The sequence below is a fragment of the Salvelinus namaycush genome, chromosome 16 (genome assembly GCF_016432855.1).
Source record: "Salvelinus namaycush isolate Seneca chromosome 16, SaNama_1.0, whole genome shotgun sequence".
NCBI classification, from domain to species: Eukaryota; Metazoa; Chordata; class Actinopteri; order Salmoniformes; family Salmonidae; genus Salvelinus; species Salvelinus namaycush.
This window is the reverse complement of record NC_052322.1, coordinates 47,462,515-47,483,568: the sequence shown is the minus strand read 5'-3', so window position 1 is coordinate 47,483,568 and position 21,054 is coordinate 47,462,515. Positions and strand designations below refer to the sequence as shown.

The following is a 21,054-nucleotide window of genomic DNA, read 5'->3' as shown; positions in this document are numbered from 1 at the left end:
TTTTAACAATAAATTATCAAGGTCACCCCCTCTCCTAGGGAGGGTGACATGTTCGATGCCAATATAACGCAGAGACGAAATCGAGTGGCCTGCCTCCAAAAAGTGGGCCGCAACTGGGTAGGTCAAGTTTTGGCACCTAATGGTGCTAGGATGCTCTGAGATACGTACTTTTAATTCACGCTTTGTTTTACCCACAATTTTTACCACAAGGACAAGTTATAAGATAAATAACTGCCTTAGTGGAGCACGTAATAACACCTTTGATTGGGATCGATGTCCCTGTTTGTGGGTGTTTGAAGGATCTGCATTTACAAGTGCCATTGCATTGAGCACAGCCATTACACTTATAATTTCCATCCAGTAGGGGCGCAAATAGACGTTCAGGAATATCTTTGGGTGGTAAATCAGAGTGTACCAATTGGTCTCTGAGATTTCTGCCCCGCGAAAATACGACCAAGGGAAGGTCCGAAAACACATTACCGAGACTATCATCGGATTTTAGAATGTGCCAATGTTTGTGAGCGATTCTCCTAATTTGTTCAGAGCGCTTTGAATAGCGGGTAGTTAGAATGCAAGAATGCGTCTTTTTGCAAGAATGCGTCTTTTTGTTTTGTTTAGAATTTTCTCAATGGCAATATTAATCTGATCATTTTTGTACCCCCTCTCCTTGAACTTTCTTTGCGACTCAGCCATATTTCTGTCGAAATCTGATTGTTTTTTTCATATTCTTTTGATTCGACAGAATTGGCTGTAGGGCAAACTGTTTTTCAAGGGAAGTGGGTGACAGCTATCATCCCTCAACAAACTGTTACGATCAGTAGGTTTCCTGTAAAGATCAGTGTATAGAACATTATCTTCACACAAGATCAGAAGATCAAGGAAACTGATTTGACGTGTATCAGATTGCATAGTAAATCTCAGATGTTCAGAACAGGAGTTAAGAAAAGCATGGAATGCCTGGAGCTGTTTTGCATCAACCCCTCCATAGAACAAAAATATCATCAATATACCGTTTCCAAATAATGATGTTAGGCAAGAAAACATTTTTGAGAGGATTGAAAATAGACTGTTTCTCCATGTAACCCACATACAAATGAGCATAGTTAGGAGCCATGGGGGATCCCATAGCAGTACCCTTCGTCTGAATAAAGAAATCATTTAGAAACATGAAGTAGTTGTGTGTGAGTACTATTTCAGCCAATGTTATAATGCATTCACTGGAAGGTAGTTTATTAGGGTCACGTTGCAGAAGAAAATGTTCCATAGCTTCAATACCGCCCTCGTGAGGAATATTTGTGTATAACGACTCAACATCAAAAGTAACTAACAAGGTATTCTCAGGGAGAGGATCAAGAGATTCAATGATAGAGATCATACTGCTGGTGTCCTTTACAAAGGAGGGGAGCTGTTCTGCGAGTGGTCTAATAAAAAAGTCAACAAAAGTTGATAAGAGGGGTCGACACTGCGTCAATGCCCGCTACAATAGGGCGCCCTGGAGGTTTTGGTAACATTCTTGTGTAATTTCGGCAAAGTATAGAAAGTGGCAATTTTAGGGTGTTGAATAGCCAAAAAGTCCTGTTCTTTTTTGGTTATCTGGCCACAACCTAAATACCCATCTAGGACAGTTAAGATATTATTCTGAAATTGAGAAGTGGGGTCACGTCTGAGTTTCTGGTAAAAGGTGTTGTCAAGCAGCTGTCTATGACACTCATTTACATAAGCTGTCCTATCCATAAGTACAACCGACCCACCCTTGTCAGCAGGACGAATAAGGACTGAGGTATCGGATTGTAAATCAAGCAAAGCTTGTTTTTCATCCTTAGGTAAATTGTGGAAAGATTTGGACTCCTGTTTGTTCTTAAGGAGTTGCGCAACATCCTTTTCAACAAGTCTACAATATGTCTCGATAGAGTGATTGCGATTGGTTGGAGGTATAAAATAACTCTTGCTTGTAAAAGGAGCCGGGGTATGTGCAGGTGAGCAACATACTGTTTCAATAGAAATGCAAGACAGCTTTCCTGTCGAAACGTTGGTAAATTAAATATTTTTGCATCTGAGCTCCTAGAGTGTGCGGCTCTCCTTTATTTTTAAGTTTTCTACTCGGCTGGCCAGCACCTCGCCTAAATAGGTGTGTTTTTCTTTTTCTTCTACAATGTCATGTTAATAACACATTTTGTGTGAATTATTGAACAACATTCATTTCAGGATGTTTTGTTATATGTTTAGACCCCCATTCACCATAAACACAATGTTATGTAACGATAACTTGATTTCATAAAGAATTTGTCCTGTGTTTTTGCCATATCGCCCGTGTAGTTTCGACTTCCATCGGACAGACTTTTCATAACATTCATAAATATTGTAATTATCATTACATTGAGTTCTCTTTCTAACAAATTCTTTATGATTAACACATGCAGTCACTCAAAAACGCGCACATTCACGCTACACATCACATCTGTTAAGTTAACAGACTCGTATAATGAACAATTTAAACACTTCCCCCAATTCACCCTAACCCAAAAGACGTGTAAATATTGGACTATACATTGTGTAGAATACAAGCAGCATCTCAGCTGCAACTAACAGCATTTTTGTTGTAGTTCTAGTAATTATGGGGCAGCAGGTAGCCTAGTGGTTAGAGCGTAAATAACATGAAAGACTTTAAATGAATATTCAATAATCTCTAAACATGCAAATACTGGAATTAATTAAATTACCTTTTGACACTGCAGCACCTGGGGGAATATACTGAACAATAATATAAATCACCATGTAAAGTGTTGGTCCCACTGCAGCACCTGGGGGAATACACTGAACAATAATATATATCACCATGTAAAGTGTTGGTCCCACTGCAGCACCTGGGGGAAAACACTGAACAATAATATAAATCACCATGTAAAGTGTTGGTCCCACTGCAGCACCTGGGGGAATACACTGAACAATAATATAAATCACCATGTAAAGTGTTGGTCCCACTGCAGCACCTGGGGGAATACACTGAACAATAATATAAATCACCATGTAAAGTGTTGGTCCCACTGCATCACCTGGGGGAATACACTGAACAATAATATAAATCACCATGTAAAGTGTTGGTCCCACTGCATCACCTGGGGAAAACACTGAACAATAATATATATCACCATGTAAAGTGTTGGTCCCACTGCAGCACCTGGGGGAATACACTGAACAATAATATAAATCACCATGTAAAGTGTTGGTCCCACTGCAGCACCTGGGGGAATACACTGAACAATAATATAAATCACCATGTAAAGTGTTGGTCCCACTGCAGCACCTGGGGGAATACACTGAACAATAATATAAATCACCATGTAAAGTGTTGGTCCCACTGCATCACCTGGGGGAATACACTGAACAATAATATAAATCACCATGTAAAGTGTTGGTCCCACTGCAGCACCTGGGGGAATACACTGAACAATAATATAAATCACCATGTAAAGTGTTGGTCCCACTGCAGCACCTGGGGGAATACACTGAACAATAATATAAATCACCATGTAAAGTGTTGGTCCCACTGCAGTACCTGGGGGAATACAATGAACAATAATATAAATCACCATGTAAAGTGTTGGTCCCACTGCAGTACCTGGGGGAATACACTGAACAATAATATAAATCACCATGTAAAGTGTTGGTCCCACTGCAGCACCTGGGGGAATACACTGAACAATAATATAAATCACCATGTAAAGTGTTGGTCCCACTGCATCACCTGGGGGAATACACTGAACAATAATATAAATCACCATGTAAAGTGTTGGTCCCACTGCAGCACCTGGGGGAATACACTGAACAATAATATATATCACCATGTAAAGTGTTGGTCCCACTGCAGCACCTGGGGGAATACACTGAACAATAATATATATCACCATGTAAAGTGTTGGTCCCACTGCATCACCTGGGGGAATACACTGAACAATAATATAAATCACCATGTAAAGTGTTGGTCCCACTGCATCACCTGGGGGAATACACTGAACAATAATATAAATCACCATGTAAAGTGTTGGTCCCACTGCAGCACCTGGGGGAATACACTGAACAATAATATAAATCACCATGTAAAGTGTTGGTCCCACTGCAGCACCTGGGGGAATACACTGAACAATAATATAAATCACCATGTAAAGTGTTGGTCCCACTGCATCACCTGGGGGAATACACTGAACAATAATATAAATCACCATGTAAAGTGTTGGTCCCACTGCAGCACCCGGGGGAATACACTGAACAATAATATAAATCACCATGTAAAGTGTTGGTCCCACTGCAGCACCTGGGGGAATACACTGAACAATAATATAAATCACCATGTAAAGTGTTGGTCCCACTGCAGTACCTGGGGGAATACAATGAACAATAATATAAATCACCATGTAAAGTGTTGGTCCCACTGCAGTACCTGGGGGAATACACTGAACAATAATATAAATCACCATGTAAAGTGTTGGTCCCACTGCAGCACCCGGGGGAATACACTGAACAATAATATATATCACCATGTAAAGTGTTGGTCCCACTGCATCACCTGGGGGAATACACTGAACAATAATATATATCACCATGTAAAGTGTTGGTCCCACTGCAGCACCTGGGGGAATACACTGAACAATAATATAAATCACCATGTAAAGTGTTGGTCCCACTGCAGCACCTGGGGGAATACACTGAACAATAATATAAATCACCATGTAAAGTGTTGGTCCCACTGCAGCACCTGGGGGAATACACTGAACAATAATATAAATCACCATGTAAAGTGTTGGTTTAATGACCTGAAATAAAACATCCCCAAAAAGTATTTCTCTCAAATGTCGCTGTTTTGCATTTTCCCTTTACCAAGATAATCCATCCACCTGACAGGTGTAGCATATCAAGAATCTGATTAAACAGCATGCTCATTACACAGGTGAACCTTGTGCTGGGGAATATAAATAGCCACTCTAAAATGTGCAGAATACAATGCCACAGACATATGAAGTTGAGGAAGAGTGCCATTGGCATGCTGAACACAGGAATGTTCACGAGAGCTGTTGCCAAGGAATTTAATGTATATTTTTCTGCCATGTCATTATAGAAAATAGGTCACCACTTCCAACCAGCCTCACAACCGCAGACCATGTCTATGGTGTCATGTGGGCATGCGGTTTGTTGATGTCAATGTTGTGAACAGAGTTCCCCATGGTGGCGGCGCGATTATGTCATGGGCTGGCATAAACTAGGGACAACAAGTACAATTGCACTTCATCGATAGCAATTTGAATGCACAGAGATAAAGTGATGAGATCCTGAGGTCCATTGTCATGCCATTCATCCGCCCACATCAACTCACGTTTCAGCATTCAGGATCCCGAGTGGAGCAGCGGTCTCGGGCACTGCATCTCAGTGCAAGAGGCGTCACTATAGTATCTGGTTCAAATCCAGGCTGTATCACATCTGGCAGTGATTTGGAGTCCTATAGGGCGGTGCATAATTGGCCCAGCGTCGTCCGGGTTAGGCCGTCATTGTAAATAAGAATTTAACTGACTTGCCTAGTAAAATAAAGGTTAAATAAAAAATGATAATGCATGTTGCAAGGATCTGTACACAATTCCTGGCATCTGAAAATGTTCCTGTTCTTCCCTGGCCTGCATACCCACCAGACATGTCACCCATTGTGCATGTTTGGGGTGCTCTGGATTGACATGTACGACAACGTGTTCCAACCAATATCCATTAACTTTGCATAGCCGTTGAATAGTGGGAAAACATTCCACAGGTCACAATCAACAGCCTGATCAACTTTATGTGAAGGAGATATGTCGCACTACATGAGGCAAATGGTGGTCACACCAGATACTGACTGGTTTTCTGATCCACTCCCCTACCTTTTTTATTATGTGTCTTTGACCAACAGATGCATATCTGTATTCCCAGTCAATTGAAATCTATAGATTTGCCTTTTCCCACATTTGTTATGTTGCAGCTGTGATTAATACTCAGGGAGAAAAAGGTGTAGATTCACGCGTAGAGCGTTGCAGGTGTTTATTTCGCCTTCGCAGAAGGCAGGATAGTGGTCGCAGGCAATGGTCATACACAGGTAGGCAAACAGGCAGGTGAATCAAAACTAGGATTGAAGGCTATAACAGGTTCTGACAAACAAGCTGGGAAAAGGCTTAGTAGAGTCAAAACGAACAATACCTCACAAAGGCACAAACAGAATGAACTGAACTAAATAAGGAGCTGATGAGACCAGGTCAGTAACGAACACAGGTGAAATCAATGAACAAAAATGAAAAACAGGGCTACGTTCAAGAATACAAAGAAACAGGGCTACGTTCAAGGAGACAACGAAACAGAACACAGTGTTGACTAAGAAAATGAATACAGAACCTTACAGCAACCTTGTTCTAAATTTTTTTCCCCCTCATCAGGAGGGCTATGGCTTAAGATACCTGGCATCGGAGAAGGGATAGTCTGGCAGAGAACAATACCCCATAATACCCCACAATACCCCATAATGACAAAGCGAAAACAGTTTTTTTTTTAATGTTTGCAAATTATAATAAAAATTATTATTAAAAATAAAAAACAGAAATAGCTCATTTAAGTAAGTATTCAGACCCTTTGCTATGAGTGTCGAAGTTGAGCTCAGTTGCATCCTGTTTCCATCGATCATCCTTGAGATGTTTCTACAACTTGGAGTCACCATGTGAGAAATTCAATTGATTGGACATGATGTGGAAAGGCACATACCTGTGTATACACGGTCCCACAGTTGACAGTGCATGTCAGAGCAAAAACCAAGCCATGAGGTCAAAGGAATTGTCCGTAGACCTCCGAGACAGGATTGTGTCGAGGCACAGATCTGGAGAAGGGTACCAACATATTTCTGCAGCATTGAAGGTCCCCAAGAACACAGTGGCCTCTTAAATGGAAGAAGTTTGGAACCACCAAGACTCTACCAAGAGCTGGTCGCCAGGCCAAACTGATCAATCAGGAGAGAAGGGCCTTGGTCAGAGAGGTGACAAGATTCTCTGGTCTGATGAAACCAAGATTGAACTCTTTGGCCTGAATGTTAAGCGTCAAGTCTGGAGCAAACCTGGCACCATCGAAAAGGTGAAGCATGGTGGTGACAGCATCATGCTGTGGGAATATTTTTCAGCGGAAAGGACTAGGAGACTTTCCAGGATCGAGGGAAAGATGAACAGAGGAAAGTACAGAGACATCCTTGATGAAAACCTGCTTGAGGATGCTCAGGAACTCAGACTTGGTCAAAGGTTCACATTCCAACAGTACAACAACCCTAAGCACACAGCCAAGACAATGCTGGAGTAGCTTTGGGACAAGTCTCTGAATGTCCTTGAGTGGCCCAGCCAGAGCCTGGTCTTGAATCCGATCGAACATCTCTAGAGAGACCTGAAAATTGCTGTGTAGCGACTCTCTCCATCCAACCTGACAGAGCTTGAGAAGAATGGGAGAAACTCCCCAAATGCATGAGTGCCAAGCTTGTAGCAAGAAGATTCGAGGCTGTAATCGCCGCCAAAGGTGCTTCAACAAAGTACTGAGTAAAGGGTCTGGATACTTATGTAAATGTGATATTTCAGTTTTTTATAACATTTGCCAAAATTTCTAAACAGCAGTTTTTGCTTTGTCATTATGGGGTATTGTTTGTAAAAAAGAAATGATTTAATCCATTTTAGAATAAGGCTGTAACGTAACGTGAAAAAGTCAAGGGGTCTGAATACTTTCCGAATGCACTGTATATTATCTATTGCGGGTGTGAAAAGTAACAAATACACTGAGTGCACAAAACATTAAGAACACCTGCTCTTTCCGTGACACAGACTTACCAGGTGAATCCAGGTGAAAGCTGATCCCATATTGATGTCACTTGTTACATCCACTTCAATCAGTGTAGATGAAGCGGAGACAGGCTAAAGAAGGATTTTTAAGCCTTGAGACAATTAAGACATGGATTTTGTACGTGTGCCATTCAGAGGGTGAATGGGCAAGACAAAAGATTTAAGTGCCTTTGAACAGGGTATGGTAGTAGGTGCCAGGCGCACCGGTATGTGTCAAGAATTGCAACACTGCTGGGTTTTTCATGCTCAACAGCTTCCCGTGTGTGTCAAGAATGGTCCACCATCCAAACGACATTGAGCCATCTTGACACAACTGTGGGAAGCATTGGAGTCAACATTAGCCAGCAACCCTATGGAACGCTTTTGACACCTTGTAGACACCTTGTGTTCTCATTTACAACTGCGACCTGGCCAAGGGTAAAGCAAAGCAGTGCGACAAAAACAACAACATAGAGTTACACATGTGATAAACACATGTACAGTCAATAACACAATAGAAAAATCTATGTACAGTGTGTGCAAACGTAGTAAGGTTAATAGGCCATAGTGGCGAAAATTTGGAAATTAAATGCTGGAGTTAAAGATGTGCAGATGATGATGTGCAAGCAGAGGTACTGGGGTGCAAAAGAGCAAAAAAAATGACAGTATGGGGATGAGGTAGTTGGGTGTGCTATTTACAGATGGGCTGTGTACAGGTACAGTGATTGGTAAGCTGCTCTGACAGCTGATGCTTAATCTTGTCAATAGGGGGGCGCTGTTTTCACTTTGGAAAAAATCGTGCCCAAATTAAACGGCCTCGTACTCTGTTTTAGATCATACAATATGCATATTATTATTACTATTGGATAGAAAACACTCTGAAGTTTCTAAAACTGTTTGAATTATATCTGTGAGTAAAACAGAACTCATTTGGCAGCAAACTTCCATACAGGAAGTGAAAAATCTGAAAACGAGGCTCTGTTTCAGGGCCTGCCTATTCAACTGGCTTTTATTTATCGATATGTATGCACTTCATTCGCCTTCCACTAGATGTCAACAGGCAGTGGAAGGTTGAATGGGGTGTCTAGCTTGATCTGAGGCCGAATAAGAGCTTTTGGAGTGACAGGTCCGGTATTTTCTTTGTCTTCGACGGCGCGCGGGGGAGCTCGACATTGTCTTCTGAAAAGCGTTCGGTATACACGGCAAATATCTCCGGCTCTGATTTTATTTGATACATATGAGAAAAACATCATAAAGTAGGTTTTTTCAACCGAGTTTTATCAGTTTATTCAACGTTTATTGGGACTTTTGGAATTTTCCGTTCTTTGCGCCAAGAGAGGATGGGAATGTTCGCGCCACAATGCTAGCCAAGGTTGCTAATTCGACAGAAGAAATGGACATTCTAAAACCAAACAACGATTTATTCTGGAAATAGAACTCTTTGTACAACATTCTGATGGAAGCTCAGCAAAAGTAAGAAAACATTTATGATGTTATTTCGTATTTCTGTGTAATATGTTGATGCCTATTCTCCGCCGTGTTGGTGAGTGCTGTCTCACAATAACCCAAGCTGTATGTTGTGGTAAAGTTATTTAAAAAAATCTAACACAGCGGTTGCATTAGGAACCAGTGTATCTTTCATTTGCCATACAACAAGTATTTTTATGTAAAGTTTATGATGAGTTCTTTGGTCAGATTAGGTGAGTGTCCAAAATATCTCCGGACATTCTGGGGAAATGTTGCTACGTATTCACAATGAATAACTACGATTTGCAGCTCTAAATATGCACATTTTTGAACAAAACATAAATGTATTGTATAACATGATGTTATAAGACTGTCATCTGATGAAGTTGTCCAAAGGTTAGTGATTAATTTTTTATCTATTGCTGGTTTTTGCGAAAGCTACCTTTGCGGTGAATAAATGCATTTGTGTGTTTGGCTATTGTGGTAAGCTAATATAATTCTATATTGTGTTTTCGCTGTAAAACACTTAAAAAATCGGAAATATTGGCTGGATTCACAAGATGTTTATCTTTAATTTGCTGTACACCATGTATTTTTCATAAATGTTTTATGATGAGTATTTATATATTTCACGTTGCTCTCTGTAATTATTCTGGCTGCTTTGGTGCTATTTTTGATGGTGGCTGCAATGTAAAACTATGATTTATACCTCAAATATGCACATTTCCTTATAACATGTTATAAGACTGTCATCTGATGAAGTTGTTCAAGGTTAGTGATTCATTTTATCTCTATTTTGTCAGTTTTGTGAAAGCTACCTATGCGGTGGAAACATGGTGAAAATATGCGGTTGTGTGTTTGGCTATTGTGGTTAGCTAATAGAAATACATATTGTGTTTTCGCTGTAAAACATTTTAAAAATCGGAAATGATGGCTGGATTCACGAGATGTTTATCTTTCATTTGCTGTATTGGACTTGTGATTTCATGAAAATTATATTATATGATATCCCTGTCCCGTTAGCCTAGGCTATGCTAGTCAGCTTTTTTGATGAGGAGGATCCCGGATCCGGGAGGGTGATGAAGTAGAGGTTGGCTTTCGAAGACCTTAGAAAGGCAGGGTAGGATAGATATAGGTCTGTAACAGTTTGGGTCTAGAGTGTCACACCCTTTGAAGAGGGGGATGACCGCGGCAGCTTTCCAATCTTTGGGGATCTCAGACGATACAAAAGAGAGGTTGAACAGGCTAGTAATAGGGGTTGCTACATTTGTGGCGGATAATTTTAGAAAGAGAGGGTCCACATTGTCTAGCCCGGCTGATTTGTTGGGGTCGTTTCGTTTATGCTTGTTTGGTGAGTTTCTATTTATTAAAATATGTGGAACTCTACGCACGCTGCGCCTTGGTCCATTCCTTATGACGGACAATGTCCCAGAACTTTTTGGAGTTTGTGCTGCAGGATGTAAATTTCTATTTGAAAAAGCTAGCCTTTGCTTTCCTAACTGCCTGTGTATATTAGTTCCTAACTTCCCTGAAAAGTTGCATATCACGGGGGCTATTCGATGCTAATGCAGTACCCCACAGGATGTTTTTGTGCTGGTCAAGGGCAGTCAGGTCTGGAGTGAACCACGGGCTATATCTGTTCCTGGTTCTACATTTTTTGAATGGGGTATGCTTATTTAAGATGGTGAGGAAAGCACTTTTAAAGAGCAACCAGGCATCCTCTACTGACGGAATGAGGTCAATATCCTTCCAGGATACCCGAGCCAAGTCGATTAGAAAGGCCTGCTCGCTGAAGTGTTTTAGGGAGCGTTTGACAGTGATGATGGGTGGTCATTTGACCGCAGACCCATTACGGACGCAGACAATGAGGCAGTGATCGCTGAGATCCTGGTTGAAGATAGCAGAGGTGTATTTGGATGGCAGGTTGGTTAGGATGATATCTTTGAGAGTGCCCGTGTTTACGGATTTGCGGTTGTACCTGGTAGGTTCATTGATAATTTGTGTGAGATTGAGGGCATCTATCTTAGATTGTAGGACGGCCGGGGTGTTAAACATGTCCCAGTTTAGGTCACCTAATAGTACGAGCTCTGACAATAGATGGGGGGAAATCAATTCACATATGGTGTCCATGGCACAGCTGGGGGCGGAATGTGTTCCTAATGTTTTGAATCGAAACAGAATCTTATTTATTTAACTCATATCTCTGTACATCAAAATAAAATATAACTTGTTTTTCCTAATATATATTTTTCCTAATATTGGAATCGAATACTGACACCCTCGAATGACTAACTCGCAGATGAATCGATTCATCTAAATCTACCATGAGCTGGAGGAAAAGGGCAGAGTTCTCTTGGCTTACAAAGGAAGTTTTAAGTTTTAACTGTTCTAAATACGGTCATTTTGCCATTACATTTTGTAGCGCAATACCGTGTAATACCGAAACACGGATTTAAACCAGGGTTACTACACACACAACGCAGAGTACTGACCACTACACGATCATGGAGAGCTACCAGGGCATTTAAAGTGTAGAGACGTGATGATGGGCTAACCAACCTGGCACTGGGGCGTGTTCACAGCACAGATTATTATCCACTGTATCATCACAGCGAACTACCAGGTCATGTGTGTGAGGGGAGATATTGGCCTAGTCAAGCATGCTGCTGCACTGACGTGGACAAGCTGGCTAAATACCAGAGTTGGCTACTTATAGAGAAACTCGCCAGTGTAGAGTATTTTGAAAAGTGGAGGTTTAATCATGTAAATCTTGGTGGGGGAAACTCCCACAAAATGTTTTAGATGCATGCCAGCAAATCTACTACACAACAACACAACACTAAACAATACATTAATAACACTATAAAGGTGACAAACGGTGCCCACAATCTATTAGGGCCTATATAAAGCTGTCCCAACAGCAGAGCTGCACCACCTCAACACCACAGAAAGCACTGAGCTAGGCTGAAACACCTGCATTTTGGAGCTGTCTTACTCAAGAAAGCAAAAAAGAGACCGTTCTTAACTCAATGATTTCTTCTTTTGTTTTACATTTTTGCAAACTGATATGTGACACGTATTAATGTCAAAATAACATGCAAAACAGGCAACATAAAGATTTATACAGAACCAGTCAAAAGTTTGGACACACCTACTCATTTAAGGGTTTTTCTTTATTTTTACTGTTTTCTACACTGTAGAATAATAGTGAAGACATCAACGCTATGAAATAACACATGGAATCATGTAGTAACCAAAATCAAGAAATATCTCATACTTCTCAATGTAGCCACTCTTTGCCTTGATGACAGCTTTGCACACTCTTGGCATTCTCTCAACAAGCTTCACCTGGAATGCTTTTCCATTAGTCTTTTCCTCCACTCTGCGGTCCAACTCATCCCAATCTATCTCAATTGGGTGTAGGTCGGGTGATTGTGGAGGCCAGGTCATCTGATGCAGCACTCCATCACTCTACTTCTTGGTCAAATAACTCTTACACAGCCTGGAAGTGTATTGGGTCATTGTCCTGTTGAAAAACAAATGATAGTCCCACTAAGCGCAAACCAGATGAGATGGCTTATCCCTGCAGAATGCTGTGATAGCCATGCTGATTTTTTTTATTTTACCGTCATTTAACTAGGCAAGTCAGTTAAGAACCAACTCTTATTTTCAATGACAGCCTAGGAACAATGGGTTAACTGCCTTGTTCAGGGGCAGAACAACAGATTTGTAGCTTGGGGATTCAAACTTGCAACCTTCTGGTTACTAGTCCATCACTCTAACCACTAGGCTACCCTGCCTAACTGTGCCTTAATATCAAAATAAATCACTGAGAGTGTCACCAACAAAGAACCCCCACACCATCACACCTCCTCATCCATGCTTCACGGTGGGAACCATACATGCGGAGATCAATTTGAGTCAATGGGAGATGTACCTGTGGATCTATTTCAAGGCCTACCTCCAAACTCAGTGGACATCATGGGAAAATCAAAAGAAATTTACAGCCAAGACCTCAGAAAAACAATTGTAGATCTCCACAAGTCTGGTTCATCCTTGGGAGCAAATTCCAAGGTACCACGTTCATCTGTGCAAACAATAGTAGGCAAATATAAACACCATGGGACCACGCAGCCGTCATACCGCTCAGGAAGGAGACGTGTTCTGTCTCCTAGAGATGAATGTACTTTGGTGCAAAAAGTGCAAATCAATCCCAGAACAACAGCAAAGGACCTTGTGAAGATGCTGGAGGAACCAGGTACAAAAGCATCTATATCCACAGTATAACGAGTCCTATATCGACATAACCTGAAAGGCGGCTCAGCAAGGAAGAAGTCACTGCTCCAAAACCGCCTTTAAAAACCCAGTCTACGGTTTGCAACTGCACATGGAGAAAAGTCCTCTGGTCTGATGAAACAAAAATAGAACTGTTTGGCCATAATGACCATCGTTATGTTTGGAGGAAAAAGGGGGAAGCTTGCAAGCCGAAGAACACCATCCCAACCATGAAGCACGGGGGTGGCATCATCATGTTGTGGGGGTGTTTTGCTGCAGGAGGGACTGGTGCACTTCACAAAATAGATGGCATCATGAGGTAGGAAAATTATGTGGATATATTGAAGCAACATCTCAAGACATCAGTCAGAAAGTTAAAGCTTGGTCACAAATTGGTCTTCCAAATGGACTTTGACCCCAGCATACTTCCAAAGTTGTGGCAAAATGGCTTTACACTCTGGGGGAAAATCGTTCCCAATTTAAACGGCCTCGTACTCAATTCTTGCTCGTACAATATGCATATTATTATTACTATTGGATAGAAAACACTCTCTAGTTTCTAAAACCGTTTGAATTATTTCTCTGAGTGAAACAGAACTCATTCTGCAGGACTTTTCCTGTCAGGGAGTGAGATTTCAGAAATCGAAGTCCCTGTTCTGAGATCAGTTTATAAGTCCCCATGCAAGCTATGAGGGTACATGCACTGCATACGTCTTCCTCTAGATGTCAGTAAGCGGGGAGATTTTGAATGGAGTGGATTGCGCAATCTGGGCCCTATATATAGACCCTGGAGCGGAAGGACCGTCCTTTTCAACAGTGCGCTTGACGCATGAAGACATCACAATGGCGTCCTGCAAACGCTTTCGTTTTAGTAGTTCTATATCTCCGGTCATGTTTTTATTCGTTATAGGTGTTAAAGACATCATAAGGTAGTTAATTTAAACCGACTTATAGCAGTTTATAGCAGTTTATTGCGATTTTCTGGGATTTCTTTGCCATGCGCTTCCACTAGTTGGGCACCTCTCCAGTGGGTGGCTAACGTTAGCGGCTAATTCGACAGGACAAGAGGACATCTTTCAGCCAAAAGACGATTGTTCTGGAGAAAGGACACCTTGCCCAAGATTCTGATGGAAGCTCAGCTAATAGTAAGCAGTCTTTATGCTGATAATTCATTGTTCTGTTGAAAAAATTCAAATGCATAAGACTCCATTACTTGCAGTGTAGCCTTGCTTTATCGCACGGTGTATTGCGCAGTTACGTTACGTTAATTTTAAAAATTTAACCCAGCGATTGCATTAAGAACTAATTTGTCTTTCAATTGCTGTCCAACCTGTATTTTTTTAGTCAAGTTTATGAATAGTTTTCGATAAGAATAGGTGCCGTTCCAAGATGGCGCCGGACAGATTGCTTGACGTTATGGACACTATTATCATTGTATAAGCACGATTTGTGCCGCTAAATATGCACATTTTCGAACAAACTCTATATGCATTGTGTAATATGATGTTATAGGACTGTCATCTGAAGAATTCTGAGAAGGTTAGTGAAAAAATTTATATATTTGGTGGTTTATACGTTATTGCTATGTTTGGCTTGAATCAATGCTGTTGTAATGTTTGCTATTGTGCTAAGCTAATATAACGCTATATTGTGTTTTCGCTGTAAAACACTTAGAAAATCTGAAATATTGTCTGGATTCACAAGATCTGTGTCTTTCATTTGCTGTACGCTGTGTATTTTTCAGAAACGTTTTATGATGAGTATTTAGTTATTCCACATTGGTCTCTATAATTGCTCTGGCTGCTTCGGTGCTATTTTTGACGGTAGCTGTGATGGTAGCTGCAATGTAAAACTGATTTATACCTCAAATATGCACATTTTTCGAACAAAACATAGATTTATTGTATAACATGTTATAAGACTGTCATCTGATGAAGTTGTTTGTTGGTTAGTTTGGTTGGTTCTTGGTTAGTTAGGTTGGCTTTGTGCATGCTTCCTGTGCTGTGAAAAATGTCTGTCCTTCTTTGTATTTGGTGGTGAGCTAACATAAATATACGTGCTGTTTTCGCTGTAAAACATTTTAAAAATCGGACATGTTGACTGGATTCACAAGATGTGTATCTTTCATTTGCTGTATTGGACTTGTTAATGTGTGAAAGTTAAATATTTCTAAAAAATATTTTTTGAATTTCGCTCTCTGCCTTTTCAGTGGAATGTGGGAGGAGTTCCGCTAGCGGAACGCCTGGGCTAGACAGGTTAACCACTTGTGCATTGGGGAAAGAAGAAGAAGCATTTTCAATCACTCCCTTCAGTGCTGTGGCCACCCTTTCCTGCTGTGTTCTCAGGTCGTTTGTGCCTGTGTGTATTATTATGTGGCTAGGTGATCCTAGTTGGTCCTCAAACAGAAGGTCTAGGGCGCGCTGGGTGTTTGGACACCTGTTTGGGAAAAAGTTTTTTTTCTTGTATATATTTCCCATTTGAGTCTATAAGGAGTCCAATCTGTGTCTTGTGTATGTCCTCAGTGGGTGTGGGGGGGGTTGTCAGGAGGCCTGGCAGGGTGGCTGACATGGGGGTGCTCAGAGGGGATGAGATCCCCTGGGCTTGGGGTTCTTCATTTGTCTGTTTTGCTGTGATGTCGACGCTATGGTCAGGGTCTGGTGTGGACTGTTCTGCTGTGGTGTCGAGACTTTTGTCGGGAGCTGAGGTGGACTGTTCTGCTGGCTTCTCTGCGGGGGTGGCCACCTCTCTAGTGGGTTGATCTCTGTCACACACCATCCCCCTCACCCTCTCCTCCAGCAGTCTGATCCTCTCCTCTAGTGCTCTGTTCTTCTCCTGCTCTTGCTTTTTATATTGTTGAAGTTGTCTCCCCACAGTCCAGCGTGCAGATATGTCTCTCTCCACCTCCAGCTCTCTGGGTCTGGTTAATGTTAGAGCATCGGTAGAGTTTTCCTGAGCCGTCTACACACATCTATAAAAGAGCTTACCTGGGGTTTGAAGAGGGACAGGTTGGCATACTCCATGTTGGTCAGCACGGACGACTTGATGGGGTTGATGAAGAGGAAGCCCATACGTTCAACGGCCAAGCCAGACCTGCCCTCCAGCACCAGGCAGATTCCAGACCCCACATCTACGGTGTACTCAGTAATCAGTGGCCAGCTGGTCGTTTTTTCAAAGAACTGACGGTTTTCACTCGTCGTGAACTTGATGGCACCCAGAAATGTGCCGGCGCCGTTATCCCACAGCGACAGCTTTGTGATGCGCTCGCCGAGGTTGAACTCAAACTCATTGAAAGTGTTCTCATCTCCAAAAGTCGCCACTTTCCCGTCGGTCAGCTCCGCCCGCACAGCTTTGACCTGCGAGCCTTCCACCGCCACTCCAATCTTCTTGAGGGTGGCACCGTTGTCCATGCCATGGAAATGAAATGAACTGCCTCCTTGACCACCGATCAAATGCAGTGTGGTTGCCATGTTGAGTGTGTGTGTGCGTCATGTAACCTGAAATACAAATTTGTACAGATACATTTTAAAAACCTCCCAACTCAAAGGAGATCTGATTCAGACATTCAAAGCACCAAAAGAACATTAAGGAACAAGATGAAAGGATCAAACAATAACCAAGGGATATAATGACTCATGGTAGGAACTAGAGGTCAAGCAACACATCAGTCTAGGGCAGGGCTCTCTAACCATGTTCCTGGAGAGCTACCCTCCTGTTGGTTTTCACTCCAGCCCCAGTTGTAACTAACCTGATTCAGTTTATCATCCAGTTAATTATTGGAATCAGGTGGAATAGATTGGAATGAAAAAATACAGGACGGTACCTCTGGTCTAGGATGACCAAATCGCTGCACAATCCTCAGGTCACTGAGAATGACGTGTTCTGTTATTGCTCCTAACTCCTCCTTGCCCTCCTCTGATCGTTCCATCTCTATTCGTCTGGAATCTATCACACCCATTCCTTCCTCCTCAGCTAGGGACCTCCGAGTCACCATGGAGTCCCTCTCCTACTCCCAGCACCTCCCCACTCTACCTCCTGCTGTTTCTTCCTGATCAACACCATGGAGTCCCTCTCCTACTCCCAGCACCTCCCCACTCTACCTCCTGCTGTTTCTTCCTGATCAACACCATGGAGTCCCTCTCCTACTCCCAGCACCTCCCCACTCTACCTCCTGCTGTTTCTTCCTGATCAACACCATGGAGTCCCTCTCCTACTCCCAGCACCTCCCCACTCTACCTCCTGCTGTTTCTTCCTGATCAACACCATGGAGTCCCTCTCCTACTCCCAGCACCTCCCCACTCTACCTCCTGCTGTTTCTTCCTGATCAACACCATGGAGTCCCTCTCCTACTCCCAGCACCTCCCCACTCTACCTCCTGCTGTTTCTTCCTGATCAACACCATGGAGTCCCTCTCCTACTCCCAGCACCTCCCCACTCTACCTCCTGCTGTTTCTTCCTGATCAACACCATGGAGTCCCTCTCCTACTCCCAGCACCTCCCCATTCTACCTCCTGCTGTTTCCTCCTGATCAACACCATGGAGTCCCTCTCCTACTCCCAGCACCTCCCCACTCTACCTCCTGCTGTTTCTTCCTGATCAACACCATGGAGTCCCTCTCCTACTCCCAGCACCTCCCCATTCTACCTCCTGCTGTTTCCTCCTGATCAACACCATGGAGTCCCTCTCCTACTCCCAGCACCTCCCCACTCTACCTCCTGCTGTTTCTTCCTGATCAACACCATGGAGTCCCTCTCCTACTCCCAGCACCTCCCCATTCTACCTCCTGCTGTTTCTTCCTGATCAACTTGGTGACTTATATGTAATGATGATGTAAACATATTGTTATGTAAGTGAGCACGTCTCTATGCACTTATACAATTATTTAATATGTTGCTATAATTACGAATACTCATGAATAATGATGAGTGCACATTTTATAGATGCTACATCAGTATATGATACCCTGCCCTATGATGATGAGTATGAATGTAATAGATGCTACATCAGAATATGAGGTGTTTATGGTGCTGGAACTCACCTTTCCAACAAAAGTTGCTGCTTTGTAATATCTGAAAGAATAAAGATTGACATGAATTAATATAGTCCAATATTCTTTAGGACAGAGGCTGCACTATTCACAGGTATGTACTCATGTATTATAATATAGAACAATATTCTAAGACAGGCTGTGTCACGATCGTCTTGAGGATAATGAGTGGACCAAGGCGCAGCGTGTGAAAAATACATCTCTTTTATTTGAGACGAGTGAAACACGAAACGAACACTTATAACAAAACAAAACAACAAACGACCGTGAAGCTACAAACGTAAGTGCAATACTAAAGCTACAAACGTTCTACATAGACAATTACCCACAAAACCCAATGCCTATGGCTGCCTTAAATATGGCTCTCAATCAGAGACAATGAACCACAGCTGCCTCTAATTGAGAACCAATCTAGGCAGCCATAGACATACAAAACCCCTAGACAAGACTCTGACCCATTTAACCTACAAACCCCTAGACAATCCAAAAACACATACATTCCCCATGTCACACCCTGACCTAACTAAAATAATAAAGAAAACAAAGAATACTAAGGCCAGGGCGTGACAGGCTGCAGTATTCACAGGTATGCATTAATATATTATAATATAGAACAATATTCTTTCAGACAGGCTTTAGTATTCACAGGTATGTATTAATATATTATAATATAGTACAATATTCTTTAAGACAGGCTTTCGTATTTACAGTTATGCATTAATATATTATAATATAGTCCAATATTCTTTCAGACAGGCTTTAGTATTCACAGGTATGTATTAATATATTATAATATAGTACAATATTCTTTCAGACAGGCTAGAGTATTCACAGGTATGTATTAATATATTATGACAATGTCTAATATAGAACAGGGTCTGTTAACTTTATCAAGTGTCTGTCCAATTAAAACTAACCATCAGATTTAGTCAAGTAACACCTAAAACCTGAATCATTCAAACGTCATTACTGAATGTAGATCCAAACTTTACCTCGATTTCAAATGGTTAATAATAATAATGACCAGTAAGTCAACTGTTTCATCATTTAGGAAGCATTTGTTCCATGAAATGTGCAGTTTATTAGTAGTCAAATCAACATTAGTTCAACATTTTTTCACTTAGCAAGATGAGTTGTTAAGATTTGTTTTTACTAACATACAACACGTATGCAGGCCTCAGATTCAAAGATAGAAATAGGTTCTCTAATTTAATTCAAGTAAGCTTCCATTTTAAAGCTGCATTAGGTCAGATTTATTTTTAAATTTGGTGAAATTGTCATCACACATCGTCAGCTATCAGTATGTAAAATATTCTGAGAGTAGATCCAGCTTCTTTGACTGCCCTTCACTCTGCAATCACTCTGAAAAATCGTTCCAGCCAATCATGTCCCTAGTAGGGAGTTACCTAATGTGCACAAATAATTTGATTTAAACAGATAAATATACATGATGAATTATATCACCTTCATTATTTGGGATTTATTAACAGTTATGTCTGCAGGCAGAAGGCACAGAAAGGATCTATCGCTGCACAAGAGGAGCAGAAGTTGGAGCCAGATAAATGTTTGTTTGTTGGTAACATGCCTGTTTATGCATTCAATTTAAATTAAGGATAATGAAGTTGGTAAAGTGACTGATAAAAGCCTGTTTTTTGCCCGAGATAGCACCAGTCACCTACATTAAACATTTCAGTACCCAATGCTAGATGTGTCAATCAGTGTATTCAAGATGAAGAGACAGCTTGATGTAAAACACTACACTCAACAGTCTACTCACCTCACATTAAACATCATACTAACATCATACTTTTGAATTCAAAACAGAACAATAGGAGGCTGAAGTCAACCATGTAAAAACAAGGCAACAGTTAACATGTCGTCCCCCACGAATGATGCAGTAACCACTATTTATTTCACAATGGCGCCAGAGGGGAGGGCTTTCGTCTTATCGTCTCTCAACCAACCAAGCTATTTTGTTTGTTTTTACATTATGCTGCTGCTATTATTTGTTATTCTTATCTATTACTTTTTTTTAAACATTTTGTAGGTATTTTTTTCTTACAACGGCATTGTTGTTTAAGGCCTCGTCACTGTAAGGTGAAATATTGTATTCAGCGCATGTGACAAATAACATTTTATTGAATTGAGATATTGTGTATAACTAACAAATTGCAGTTAATTGCCATAGCTCCCACCTTGGGCCAATCAGTGTAATTTTATAAATGTTGGATCTCTATGGCAAGACGAATCATTCACCCAAGTTTTGTCAAAATCAGCCCAGTGCTCTCAGATATCTTGTTTAACTAACGCACAAAACAAACATACCAACGGACAGACAGAGACAGTTCCGTAGTTTCATCGTGGGGGACAACAAAACCATACCATGCTTGTTCAGCTAGACTTTATAAA

At 41.4% G+C, this 21,054-nt stretch overlaps 1 protein-coding gene across 1 annotated transcript; it reads right to left on the bottom strand.

The window, feature by feature from the left end:
* Positions 1 to 16,528: 16,528 nt before the first annotated feature.
* LOC120061710 (aerolysin-like protein) lies at positions 16,529 to 18,669 on the bottom strand. The gene is made up of 2 exons (XM_039011605.1): positions 18,637 to 18,669; positions 16,529 to 17,095 (listed from the first exon to the last, which is right to left on the bottom strand). Exon 2 carries the CDS (start codon positions 17,066 to 17,068, stop codon positions 16,529 to 16,531), a length of 540 nt encoding a protein of 179 aa, XP_038867533.1. The 5' UTR covers positions 17,069 to 17,095; positions 18,637 to 18,669.
* Positions 18,670 to 21,054: the final 2,385 nt, after the last annotated feature.

What these genes read in the sequence shown, in the direction of transcription:
- LOC120061710 (XM_039011605.1), bottom strand. Translation starts at nt 17,068, where the DNA reads ATGGCAACCACACTGCATTTGATCGGTGGTCAAGGAGGCAGTTCATTT.